At 44.2% G+C, this 13987-nt stretch overlaps 1 protein-coding gene across 1 annotated transcript; it reads left to right on the forward strand.

The window, feature by feature from the left end:
* Nucleotides 1-4125: 4125 nt before the first annotated feature.
* LOC121300286 (protein phosphatase 1H-like) lies at nt 4126-13683 on the forward strand. The gene is made up of 10 exons (XM_041228791.1): nt 4126-4525; nt 8027-8141; nt 8559-8879; nt 9502-9614; nt 10167-10251; nt 10361-10479; nt 10675-10738; nt 11089-11196; nt 11884-12035; nt 12972-13683. The coding sequence occupies exons 1-10, from the start codon at nt 4278-4280 to the stop codon at nt 13117-13119; spliced, it is 1473 nt and encodes a 490-aa protein (XP_041084725.1). The 5' UTR covers nt 4126-4277; the 3' UTR covers nt 13120-13683.
* Nucleotides 13684-13987: the final 304 nt, after the last annotated feature.

A 13987-nucleotide genomic window follows, 5' to 3' on the forward strand; every position in this document is an offset into this window, starting at 1 on the left:
CCATTTGTTTGTTACAATGCATTCGTCTGCTTAGGAAAAGTACAGTACTGGAAATATATTTTGGAGAGATTTGTGAATGCATGAAAGACGTGGAACTACTAAAGGCACATGCAGAGATTCAAGCTTGAAATGCCATTTGAATGACTGACAAAGACCGCAGATGAGCGCTTGGTTTCGCTCCCACACAGTGAAGCTCATTGGGGCAGTCATGGGTGGCCTTATTAAAGGGGCGGTCGTATTACTGAACTGGACCTATTCAAGTAATCCATCCGTTTGGTAGTGAATAGATATGATATGATGGAGGGCCGGTTGCTCGTTAAAATCTTTCTGTCTGCATCTGAAAAACAAACCAAAACAAAGCTGATAAAAGTTCAACCAATGCTACCTTTAAATAGGCTTCAATTAGATTTAATTAGCACACCACGGGGCGGCTGTAACCGAGCTGCGGGAGATCGCTTCGTTAAATTTCTTTCGGCTGTGAAGCGAGAGCCAGGGGAGGTATGAAACATGGCTTTCTGGTATTCCACCTCGACGCAGAAGGCAGGAATTTAACGGATTGAAAAACGCAGTGCGAGTCCTACTGTGCAGCCACCCGCATCGCTAACGGAAGATCAGGGGTGTGCAATCCTACAACTGATTTGCCTATCCAAGTCGCGCTATTAGCCCTCCAAAAGACTTTCTTTGACCGCAGTGTGAGTAAGATACAGCCCTCGTGTGGCGATGACATTCTTCTTTCTAGTTTCTATACATGGCGCTGTGTGTTTCGTCCTTTCTTAGTTTCAGCCTGTCAACCCCGGAGCCAGGTGGTGTACTCTGTGAAGGAGCTCATCAATGTGGTGTTTCAGTGCGTGCCACTCTAGTGGTAACAGTTCCTACAGTCTCAGGAGTGCTGTCTGATCTCTCCTGCTAAATTGGACGCCTTTTTCTCACACACGAACAACCTGTTTTAGATGTTGCCAGTCAGAGGTGTTATAATGTGGTCGACTGCACTTTGTTCTTTAATAGCATAGTTGTGGACCCTTTCACAGAGCTGTATTGATCAATATTTCTTAGCAGTCTCATTATAACTATTTCCGTCTCTTGGGCTTAGGACTAACCATACTGTGGTTCAAAGGTGAAACAACTTAATTTCTTGGCAAAATTCCCGTCTTGCAGACTCTTTTGTATTTGTGTTCCTTAGCTATCACTGTGAGACCCATCTATTAGATAAAGGACAAAGGGGCTGTTTCTCCTCATTTTGCTGCAGCGCACCCTGCTGGCCAGGCGCCTGTTGAGCTCCAGCAGACACCTGCAGGGCTGGCCTTTATCCTCCAGGGGGCGGTGGTGAAAAGGCAATTGTTTTGGGCTCGGAGACCACCCATTGACTTTCGGTTGTCCTGAGCTGTTGATGTAGGGAGAGAATGTAATTGGACATTCTAAACCTGGTGAGAAAAATGATAATAACAGGGCGCGCTAAAATGTAAAATATCAGAAATAGTCTCTGCAGGACCGACAACTACAGGAAGCAGATAATACCTTGATATTGAAGCTAATCGTATAGTCTACCACAGCTTACTGTCCAGAGAATTAGCATCAAAAAAATAAATAAATAAATGCAAGTCACACCTGTGTGTAATTAATTCTAATTACAGTTTTTGAGCGATGTTGCTTTCATAGGTTTTTCTTTCCCTATTTGTTGTTAGCTCATACACAGACATCTGTTTGCATATTAAGTGCTTGAGAAACCCTACAGAATGTTTTAATGGCACTGTAACCCTAAGCTGTCCTACCCTGTCAAATCACTGGCAACACTGGAACTGCCGATCTGTCATTTTTCAGTTCCCCCTATGCTTTTCCTTTGGTTATATTACACATTTACCATAGTTTACCATGGTTTGCTATGTTTTTATGCATGCTTTACCACACCTCACTGGGGTTTACAACGTGTACCAATGCTGTCACTGCGCTTCAATACACTCTGCTGTGCTTTTATTATGGGAAACTTTTATAAGGTGTCATGCCGTGTGTTTTTTTTCCAGCAGAGTGCTTGGGGTTGTGTTCTATATCAATCAAAATGTATAATAATTACTTATTTTAAATATAGGAAGGTCAGGTGCTGAAACCAGGAAAAAAAAAACTGCTTGTTGTAATCATTCTCCTTGTACTTTGGCACCATCTAGTGGTAGCAAACCTACAGTACAGTTGCCTCTGCATACTTGAGAGAGGGCCCGTTGGAGAGTAGCCGTGGTGTTTACAGCAGCGCTTAGCCAGGCTTTATTCTACAGAACCTTCGTAGTTTGACCAACAGCAGGGTCTTTCATCGGAGACCCCCAGAGCAGAGCTTGTGACACAAGACATTGTGGTCTTCAATAAAGCTTTCACTTCAGTTTCATCACGCGAACACCAAGGAGACAGGAGAGACCCCAGGCTCTCATTTCCGCTTCATGTTAAATTGATACCTGTTGTCTGGCGCAAGTCGGGAGTTCCTCTTGTTTATGCGCGGATTCTAATGGATGAATAATTCATGCCGAACTGAAAGAGAAGCTCGCAAAGCAATAACCAGCCATACATATTAATAATCCCGCAAGCAATAACGCTACGTTAAAAAAAAAAAAAAAAAAAAAACCACACACACACACAAAACACGATTGACAACGCAGACTGAATATAAAAACAGCCGGACTGCTTTCTCGAAACAATCCTGGCAGATCCTGACAAAGACAGAATAGACTAATAATAACGCGCTTTGGAAACAGACGTGGCTATTTACCGACACACTAACAGTCACTGGTAGACTGTCTGTCTTAATTGTACGTGTTATCCAAGTCATATGTCTTACACAAACACACACACATAAACACTTTATGCTGTGAGTAAGCGTAACCAAACATAAAAGGAACCGAAGCCTCTCATTAACATACAGAGCTGGAGGTAAGGCCCCATCGCATACCAGTTTGCTCCATTCCTGGTTTTACTATGAGCCTTTAGACAAAATAGCTGTTACCTATAGTCAGGCAGGACTCCGGGCAAATCGAGCATCAGTGTTAAAACCTGGAATGGGTGAAGCTGTTGTCCAACAGCAGTCTCACCCCAACCCGAGACAGGACGCACTTTGTTCTATAGACTCGTTGTCAAATCTACGTTTAATAGATAAGCAACTTTCTGTAATACATAAACCAAAAGCTAGATGGCAGCGGCGAGCTTTTAAACAAGCGCTTGTTATAAATAGAGTTCTGCTTATCATACTGAACTTGCAAAAAATCGTTACTGATGCACCCAGCACAGAAACAGTCTCCGTGCTAGCGGAGGACAGTGTAGAGAAAACCATCTGAAATGCTTCTTTATATATAACTTCCCTATATACTGTGTATATACACACAATGCAGGGGAGTAAAGGAACATATATGAATAGGCTCACGAAGGTTTGAATGGAATAGCAGACAGTTACAGCATTGGCTAGGTAGTCAATGACGTCTCAAACACATTGACAATGGTGTGTGAAACACAACGAGTTGGCTCTGTGTAAAAACCGCGGGGGACACGTCAATTAATGCTGTCAAATGTTTCTGCTGTGCGTAGTGCGCATGCCCAGACTATTTTCTGCTTGCACTGCCCATGGCAGATTATTATTATTATTATTATTATTTTTCCCTTGCAGACCGGAGATGCCCTTCAAAAACAAATACCTGTCTTTTGATATGAAATACGTGTTCTGTAAACTTACTTTGCATTCCACGTGTTGTTGATATTAGTTTGAAAATAAGTTATGTTAATTATATTACATTTTTGTTTTTTGTTTTTTGTTTTTTTGTTATATTTTTTGAAATTTTGGTACAGGTAGCAGATTTTGACCAGGTAGCAAGATTTTACGCTTATACGTGTCAGATTTTACTACTGGTAGCAAATTTCGACGAAGTAGCAAAAATGTATGTTACACCGGCTGTTAACACTGGATGAAGACTTTATAATGTCTGAAAATATCCATAAACCGTTTAGAGCTTAAAATAGTCCCCGATTTAGAATGGCACTGTCTGTGGCATTTGTAAAAACTGTACCCGTTGCTTTGAAGTGCGTCGCTTTGAGAGAGAGAGAGAGAGAGAGAGAGAGAGAGAGAGAGAGAGAGAGAGAGAGAGAGAGAGACAGAGAGACACACTGTGGCACTCGTCAGATGAGATCAGTATTTGCAGAGGCAGACCGCGCTTCCTCAGTTGCAAGAGCTCTGCCTGACCTCTGTTGTAAATGTGAAAGTGTTGGTTTGAGTTAACGTACAGTACCTGCTTGCCGGCTGCAGACACGGGATGATCAGCAAAGTTAAAAACGCAATGTCGAGTTTCGTCGGAGGGGTCCGGGCGAACAGCCATCACCGCGGCTCTGGCTCCGCTCACGGGCACGAAGGAGAAGCGTTGCCCCCGAGGTTTCCGTACTCCCGACCCGAGTTTTTGGAGCTTACACCTGAAGATTTGCAGTACTCCGCTGATCACACCAGGAGACCTGTTTTAACCTCCGGGGCAGATCGGAAACTGCTGTGGAATTCAGGATACTCCGAGTAAGTTGGCCAAGCTTCTTGGAAATACTGTTTTGTACAGGCACAGTTGCGCAATTATTATTGAAATCGACTTGGTAATTAGTATTTACTATTTGTTATTAGGGTATTCTTTTCTGTATAATATAAATGTATTTTTGCTTTTCGGTTTATCTCTAAGCATGTGTCTTATTATCTTATTGTATCTATCTGATATTTTTTTAACATGTCTAATTGTTCAGCCACAGCGCTAACTTCCTGTGTAACAGGTAATAGAGCCACACCTGATCCCATGTAAATGGTTTCACCTGAGGCTGAAATACAGTTAGGAAACGATGAAGACTGTGAAATAGAAAAGGTACACATTTAAACACAGAGGTAAACACAGCCTCCCCTCTTACTCAACTGTTAGAAACTCCAGCAACACAGGTATCACTCTGACTTTCCACAGAGAGGCGTGTCCGGAATATAATCAACACAGTCACAAGGGTTTCAGTTTCTTCAAACAGACTTCTTCAGTTTCAGAGTCGTCTAGAATGTCGAATGAGGCTTTTACATTTGAAGAAGACTTCTGTAAAAAAAAAAAATATATATATATATAATATGATATATATATATATAATTACAAGCTAATGAAAGCAGTGAGACAGGATGTTCATGTCAGCTTTTAAGGAAGAGGTGCTCTGTTTGTTGAGTCTAATGCCCTGTCGTTCCAGGTGTGGAAAATAGCGCTCAGAGTGTTAAACACATCTTTAACCACAGCTAGCAAGCACACACCAGGAATGCAGGTGCAAAAAAACAAAACCGAAGAGTTGTTCTCAACCTAAACCTGGCTATTTATGGCAAGCAACCAAGAAAACATGGCCCTAGTACAGATACAGAACATAGACCTTCTTATAACACACTTAAACCATATTTAACGTTAAGCTAACTGTATAAAAAACCATTCGACACCTGACTTGCTTTCACAGACTGTTTTCATGTATTGTTTTAGTTTGCAAGATTGGAAGCAGTTGGTCGCTTTTACAACATGCTGGTGCCCTTGGGGAGAGGATTCAGTGGCAGGTTTAATCTCTCCAGCCAGATTGCCATCTTGTGACTGGCTCTTGGGGTTTCCACCTGGCCCCATAATTCCAGAACACTTTGGAACGGGACAGGGTAAACCTGCAGGCAACTTCCAAATCCTGTTCTGTCTCGCTGGTGTGAGTTTCAAGCCCTGAAATGTCCATGCTTATACTTCAGTACAATTTGTAAAAAGTTGGTTTTAATTTTGGTGTGTAGCTGGTTTTAATCATGGTGTGCAGAGGGAGTCACACAGTCAGGGCAGTGCAGGTTTGCATGGTGTGCAGAGGGAGTCACACAGTCAGGGCAGTGCAGGTTTGCATGGTGTGCAGAGGGAGTCACACAGTCATGCAGGTTTGCATGGTGTGCAGAGGGAGTCACACAGTCAGGGCAGTGCAGGTTTGCATGGTGTGCAGCGGGAGTCACACAGTCAGGGGTGTGCAGGTTTGCATGGTGTGCAGAGGGAGTGCTTATCAAGCACTTGAGGTTTTTAAAGTGTCTCTGACAAAACTGTGCTGATCCAGTGATAGCAATTTACCGAAACACTGTTAGCAGGAAGTCACCAGAACAGGAACTGCAGAGACTGTTACCACGACGACAAGCAGCCGCGGTCAAGATGTGAAAAGTTACACAGTGCTGTTTGTATTGAGAGACTGAAAGAAACCATATTAGTGAACTGGTCAGTAATTCATGCTTTTCAAATTCGAATCCGTTCATAAAAATAATTTACTCTAAAGTCCTGTGGAATGAAAAGACTTCAATACTATGTTTTAAAAAATCTCCTGCACTTTGGAAGATAAATATACTGTCATTTTAAAAAGCAGCTAGCTTTCTTAGTGTTATAATTTGTTTTGTATGAACTAGGACAGTTCTGTTCTGGATCTCAGCTCCCTGAATTCTTTAGAAAGATTTTGTCTCCGGCGGGTTAGGGAGAAAAAGGCAGTTCTCATCACTCTACAGTGACCCCTACTGGTGTCGGGGAGCTCAAACTCACATCTGCAGGACTGCCCTTTGTCCTCTAGAGACCGCTATCTTGCTGTTTATAAGCAGCGGTGCTGGAACTGTGAAGCAGGTCTGTTATTCTCACTAGCTGATGCAGAGAGTACGTGCTTCTGCAGTCCAGCTCAAGTCTGTAATTCTTCTGAACAGGAGTGTCTCAGACCGAGATTCCTATAACTACAGGGGGCGGGGTTGGAAAGAGGAATCGTAACGCCTTGGTTCCTCTTCTGTCATTTTGGTACTGATCTGACGTGACTAAAGTGTTATTGTTGTTGTTCAGAATCACTTTGTACCCCTTAGCCCAGGGCTGTCCAATCACAGTCCCGGAGGACCATCTCGCTGCTTCAGGGTCTGGTTGGGGGGGGTTAACGGGTTTAACTAAATAATTTAGAACAGGGTTGGAACAACGATCAGGAGTGGAGGGCTATCTTACTCCTGCGTTACCCGGTCCCACTGGAGCCAGTCTACCCCTGGTGCATGTATTCCATCTACTAGGGGCAGAGTTCTGCGACTCTTACCTCATCTTACCTCACTCTTACCTTTTCTGTCCACCCCGCGGTGCACTCTATACCACCCTGCACAGTCTGGGTGGATCTATAGTTGAAACTCGGGTACCTGTTCCTGTTAATTTCATGAGCTCTCTATTTCCAGCACCGATGTTAAATTCTTCCCAAAACAAAGCAGGTACTGTACAGATGATCACCAAAGACTCCCAACGCACTACAGTTATTGTGGCTTTTTATCTGGGAGGTTATTGATAGATCTGGACACATGTTGGAGGACAATCAAATGATTGTTCCCTGGTTTAATATTAAAAGGGAAAAACAATAGCTACGTTTTGCAGGCAGACATAAAAAATAACGATTCACTTTGTAACTTGGCACAGCAGTGAAATCTCAGCAATGTGTTCATGTTTATATTCCAATAATACATGAGCTTCTGCCTCAGTCACTGCATCCCTAGCACCGCTGTGTCCTCAGTGGAGCTCTTAGATAATGTCTAAGCACAGCTGTAACTACTAACCTGCCCCCCCCCCCCCCCCCCCCCCCCTGCATCCCAGTGGATGCAAGGAATACTGCATGTGTTCCTGGTGGAATTTCTTACTAATGATGTATTTCTTATATATGCTATTGCTTATATACTCCAGCAGTGCAATTCAGACGTCATTAGCTGTTTGTTGTATATTCAAGTGCATTTCAACCCCACACAACAACAACAACAAAATATACAATGCATCATTCTTTTTGGTTGCAAAAGAACAAATACGGTTCAGCAGCTGATCAGATTAATTGCCTCGCCAGCTTTTATGCCAACACACAGACACACACACGCCACTGTACAGTAGTTCTAGGTGACCAGTGAAACGCACAGGCTCGGATGTGCTGTTAACAGCAACAGTAGTCTTGTGGTTTCAGGGCAGCCTTGTCTCTCTCGTCACGGGCTCTCCTGCTTGTGTGTTTTCAGAGTAATCAACGCTGGAAAGAGCCCCTTGAATGAAGACCAAGCCTGCTGCAGGGTGGTGTGTGTGGAGAAGGGGGCTCCCAGGGAGCGCAGTGGCGCACTCCAAGCCAGGGAGGATGTAGGTGATGTGTGATGAAACATACAGCTGTGGCCAAAAGTTTTGCATCATGCTACACAATGTGGGAATCTTAAAATGCAAACCTTTTGGCTATAGCTGTGCAACAATTGGGCCTTTGTGTGTGTGTGTGTTAGATACTTCCAGACTGTCTTGCACTGAAGTCGGTGCACTACCATATATCTGGGTTTCTTTAACAAATGCACGTTTCAGACCTACACAGCTAACAGAAGTGCATGGTGGGTAGGATTATGGTGTTGCTTTGTTATCTGCAATTGTTTTAAGCTGAAGGTAGCGCTGCACCATTGTGATAGTGTTTTCCCTGTTGTTTCAGCCCTCATAGTGCAGTTTGAATTCAATAGCAGCAGTTGCAAGACTGGAATTGTTGGGAAACTGACTGACTGTCTGGCTTTGTTTCAGGAGGCGAATGGGGTCTGGTTTAATTTCTGGGGTTTGTTCGATGGCCACGCTGGTACAGGGGCTGCGATTATGGCCTCCAAGTTTCTGCATCTCCACATTTGCAATGAGCTGCTGGAGATTGTGGAGCTGCTCCTCAACCCCACCGTGGCCCCTTCGATCATCCTGGGGGAGGAAGCCAGACCCCTGTCTTCAGAGCCCAGGAACACATCATCCCAGGAGGAGGGGAGCGGCGCCCAGCCGGTGGAACGGTTTCACCAGGAGAAAGCAGTGTCGCTGGAGAGCCTGATCATCGGTGCAATAGAGAACGCTTTCAAACAGATGGTAATGATTATTCAGGAATCTGTAATCACTCTTAGGGGCGAAACATTTTCATCGTGGCCAAAAACTCAGTGACCTTAAATATCTGTTTCCAGGTCCAAATCATGCTGTCTGACCATTGGACTAAGATTGCACCTACAGCTCTGGCCATAGGTTTTGAATCACCCTACAGAAGGAGCTTCATAAAGTCAAATGAAACCTGCTGAATAATGTTACCTTACCATATTGAATTACACAACGCTTTGTAGTTTTCCATATACTTAACGAAAAAACGGATACAAATGTTAAACTAGGAGGAGACCTCTGCAGGCCTGGTAGCTCGCTGCATCCACTCTTGTGTTTCTGGGTGTAAAGAGGCTATTGGCTTGGTCTTGGGATCAGGGGACGCTCCCTGCAGCTGATGAGGGAGGACATCATTGGGCACTCTATATTGTAATGCGGATGGCCACCAAGCTTGATTTGAATCGCTAGCGAAAAAGCCTTAATGGCAATAAAGCCTCTGCCTTTTTTTGCTTCGCGGCCTTCTGTTAGGAAACCTTTAGAAGGGGAAGTGGGCAGATCACAAGACCCTGTGGATTGTGAAAGAGTGTTCTAAGTGCTTCCTGTTTTTCTCTTGTCATTGAAGGATAAGCAGATCGAAAGGGAAAGGAGCGCTTACAGTATCACAGGGGGCTGCTGCGCCCTGGCTGTGCTTTATATGATGGGGAAGCTGTATGTAGCGAATGCAGGAGACAGCAGGTGAAGCTCAACAGTGTGTTTAACTGGAATCCAGGTTCACAAACTAGTGTCATGTGTCTTTGCATGTAGGTCATTCTCAGCTCTAAGGGTTCCTGTAATATACCGCATATACAAACGCATGCAACATACTGTTCGTGATGTATCACATGGTAACGTCTTACAGAAACATCCTCTTTATGGAATTAAAAATAGAAGCATGCCGCTGACAAAGCACAGTGACGTTGTATTGCTGTTAACATGATGCAGTGCCGGTCTGCTGGTTTTGTGAACCAGATCTTACAAAATCCAACAATTCATTTTAAAAGCATGATATATTTGGATTTTATTATACCAACATTAAAAAAAAAGAAAAAAAACACCATATTCTGCGCAAATGCTACTGTCATCCACAGAAAATATCAAATGCAGTTTGCCTAATCCAGTCTGGTAGACAGTGGTGCAGTGATGTGCGTTTCACGATTCTAGCAGCTTTGCTCTTGTTTTTACAGCAGTGGTTAGGGGTGTGTGCAGTGCATGTAGCTGTGTCATTTACAATGTTCCTTCTCATTGCAGGGCTATTATCATCCGAAACCAAGAAGTCATCCCAATGTCCAGTGAGTTTACCCCCGAAACTGAGAGGCAGCGGCTGCAGTATTTAGTAAGGAATTCCTTTCTGAAGATATTGATGCAGGAAAGGTAGCTACTCAATGAAGAGCCGCTCAAAGCTGGGAGGTTATTCCGAGCTCTTCTCTTGTTTTTGTTGCCAGGGCTTCTTGAAACCGGAGCTCCTCGGGAATGAGTTCACACACATGGAGTTTCCACGGAGGATCCAGCACAAGGAGCTGGGGAAGAAGATGCTGTTTCGAGATCACACAATGACTGGCTGGTAAAGTTTACTGGGCAGGGAACGAGGGCTCCACCAAACCAATCCCTTCAATAGTAATGCTTGTACGTAGAGCTCTGCAGAGCGGTCTGCAGGTTTGGTCGTGCTGTAAGCGGATGCCGTTCTTGTGCAGTGATCAGGCTGTTGAAGAGTGCAGGTGGTCAGTCGGTTTTGATGCCGGATTTGTCTTTCTTTCAGGGCGTATAAGACCATCGAGGAGGAAGATCTGAAGTTCCCACTTATTTACGGAGAAGGCAAACGGGTAATTTCATTTTACACAGTTTGATGGTTAGTAAATCTTCATTTCCATTTTTTTAAATAACATTTGGGAAGCTTATTTTAAATCCCTCCTTTAACTTTATTAAGCACACTTGAGTGCTAGACCCTTTCTCTAGAGATAACTTGATATAAAATAACTGTCGATTTTATAGTCACAGTGTTTTTGGTGTTCTCGATTATTCCTGCGCAATCGCTATGAAAACCTACCAGCTTCTCATCCTAAAACCTTTTTGCTTTAAGTTAGAGTTTGGTGCCAGCTTGTGGTGAAATAAATATTTTTTTCATTTTCTTCACACTGTTTGGACCCTAACGTTTCTCAGTAATGTTTTCCAGGCGAGGGTGATGGCAACAATAGGAGTGACTCGAGGGCTCGGGGATCATGACCTGAAAGTCTACAACTCCAACATCCACATCAAACCCTTTCTGTCCTGCTGTCCAGAGGTGAGCGCAGCTGGGGTTAAACAGAGTAGCACTGCTGGGTCTCCCCTAGTAAAAGCACTGCCACTCGCATTGATCATGTCCTCTTGTGAAAGCGCAGCCACGCGCAGTGCAGGGTAAGTCAGGGGTGGACCCACAGTGGCATTGCTTTGGCCTTTGTGGCCCTTCGTGGTGAGGGAGGAAAACCCTCTTTGCACTCCAGCGCCCCCTGCTGGCCAGGTGCTCATCTCCTGGGTTCAGCAGCTTGGTAACATTGGTTGCTTAGGTTCGGAGGGTTGAAAAGAAGCAGTTGGCTTGACAGTGGTGTCAAAGGTTAATCTTGGTCCTTGGCTGTTTCACAGAAGAGAGGGGAATTTTATTAATTTCATGCGTGGCGACCTCATAGGGGGACGGATAACAAATCATTATTTATGCATGGGGACACATGGAAGAGGCAAATGCATGATGACCTCATATAAGGATGACAGTCCCCCCCCCCGATGTAAGGCATGTTTATCGGCCTTCATCGTTGCTTAGTTTTTAACTTTTGTGTTTTGTTTTTTTAAAAATGATAATTAATAAAAAAAAAAATGAAAATGGGATCTACAAAATGAACGAGGAACAGTTTCAACTCGTGTGAGTTTGGCTTGGGTCTTGAAAAGCGGTTTTGGGTTCACTGCAGCGCACCCTGTCTCGTTTCCTGTCCTGCAGGTACAGGTGTATGACGTCACTCAGAACCAGCACAGCCCTGACGATGTTCTAGTGCTGGGCAGTGATGGATTGTGGGATGTCACCACAGACAGGGAAGTGGCGGACGCAGTCAGCAGTTTCCTGTCACAGTTTGAATCCAGTGACCCCATGAGGTTGGTTAGAATTTCTAAAGAGACCGTAGCACAGATTGCAAGCTCTTTGACTTCTATCATGTATCAGTGTTTACTATAACTTTGTGTTTCTTTCAAAACTGCACATTTGATAGTAAAGAGATGTGCAGAATTGTTTGTGTGTGTGTATATATATATTTCAATTAAAAAATACAACCTTTTCTGTCTTCAAATAGCAGAAATGGGGACAATTAGTGGACTTGACTATCAGGAGTTCACCAATGAACTCAAACTTTTTTTTTTTTTTTGGTCTGTTTTATCCTCAGTGACCAGAAGGTGGCACTGTGAGTCAGCAAGCTAATGATGCTGGCACGTTCTCTTTTGGTTTACCAGTTGAGTCCAGTTTTTCATTTTAATTTCACTTGTCTCTGAGTTTTGCAGAGATAAGTTACTAGAGTCAGAAAGAAAGACCCTGAAAATTGTCCAGCTCACTTTAAAACTCAGGTCTGGAGTCTGTAGACTGGGAGAGAGTGCGCTGGGAGTCTCGGAGACAGGGAAAGAGAAATAGATTGCAGCACTGTTTGAAAATACGCGATTCAAATCAGTTTAAAGGCTTACACAGATGTCTGCTACTTTGTTTTCTAAAATTGGCTTGCTTAATTTTAGGCTAAATAAACTCTGGCTCCTTTTGGGATTTGTAGCCAGTCATTTTCTTGTAAAAAAGACGTTTTAAATACATGTGCCAGGTTTCTGAGGACAGGACTGACCCCTTCCCCCCTGTCCCCCGGCTTCAAATGACTATAGAATTCTCCGTGCACGCTCATGGAGTCCTAATTCCATAAATGAGGATAGCCAAATAACCTGGCTGAGCTTCTGGGGGCTCGGCCAGGTTATTTGGCGATCCTCATTTATGGAATCGCTACAGTACATGAACAGGGAAACGTATCCCCTGTGTGTCACATTGCCATTCGTTCCTAGGTACTCCTTGGCTGCCCAGGATCTTGTGATGAGGTCACGCGGAGTGCTGAAGGATCAAGGGTGGAGGCTAGCCAATGACAGGCTGGGATCCGGGGATGACATCACAGTGTTTGTGATCCCGTTGGCCAGCCAGTGCCGGGAGAGCTGAGAGCACTTTTGTAATGACTGGTGAAGCCCGTGCATGGCCGGGTTTTTTGTAACAGGCCTGCCTGTGTTAAGTGATGGCAGTGATTCTGAAGATCGTGCTGAAGCTGTACCGTGTTCTTACCCTCGGCTCCATGTTCACATCATTCTTGTAAGCTTCTCGCTGATTTAAGCAGCCTCACTTTTGACCCTGTGTTTTAGACTCACTGTAAGTGCTGGAGGTGCTTAACATTGTTCCAAAGATGCTTGACACATAGCTGATTCATTAGTTAATCTTATAGTAACCTAACAGCCTCCCTCTGCTCTGTGCTGGTGGAGCAGAGAAAGGGAGGCTCTTATACTGTCATAAAAGCCTCCCTTCGCTCTGTGCTGGTGGAGCAGAGAAAGAGAAAGGGAGGCTCTTATACTGTCATAACAGCCTTCCTCCGCTCTGTGCTGGTGGAGCAGAGAAAGAGAAAGGGAGGCTCTTATACTGTCATAAAAGCCTCCCTCCGCTCTGTGCTGGTGGAGCAGAGAAAGAGAAAGGGAGGCTCTTATATTCTCTGAACAGCCTCCCTCTGCTCTGTGCTGGTGGAGCAGAGAAAGAGAAAGGGAGGCTCTTATACTCTCTGAACAGCCTCCCTCTGCTCTGTTCTGGTGGAGCAGAGAAAGGGAGGCTCTTATACTAACGTAACAGCCTCCCTCTTCTCTGTGCTGGTGAGCAGAGAAAGAGAGGCTCTTACCCTCTGATAACAGCCTCCCTCTCTGCTGGTGGAGCAGAGAAAGACCACTTTGTTAATTTATATTTAATATGGCACTGGTAGATCATACTTTTAAAAAGGGGAAATTGACTGTTGCACAAAAGAAGTACATTTTAAAAAGGCATCTGTTTT

The sequence above is a fragment of the Polyodon spathula genome, chromosome 25 (genome assembly GCF_017654505.1).
Source record: "Polyodon spathula isolate WHYD16114869_AA chromosome 25, ASM1765450v1, whole genome shotgun sequence".
Taxonomy (NCBI): Eukaryota; Metazoa; Chordata; class Actinopteri; order Acipenseriformes; family Polyodontidae; genus Polyodon; species Polyodon spathula.

Excerpts from the sequence above, each read along its gene's own strand:
- LOC121300286 (XM_041228791.1), top strand. The coding sequence starts at position 4,278 with ATGATCAGCAAAGTTAAAAACGCAATGTCGAGTTTCGTCGGAGGGGTC. Across the intron at positions 8,142-8,558 it reads CACTCCAAGCCAGGGAGGAT|GAGGCGAATGGGGTCTGGTT; the intron begins GTAGGTGATGTG and ends GCTTTGTTTCAG. Across the intron at positions 12,036-12,971 it reads GAATCCAGTGACCCCATGAG|GTACTCCTTGGCTGCCCAGG; the intron begins GTTGGTTAGAAT and ends ATTCGTTCCTAG.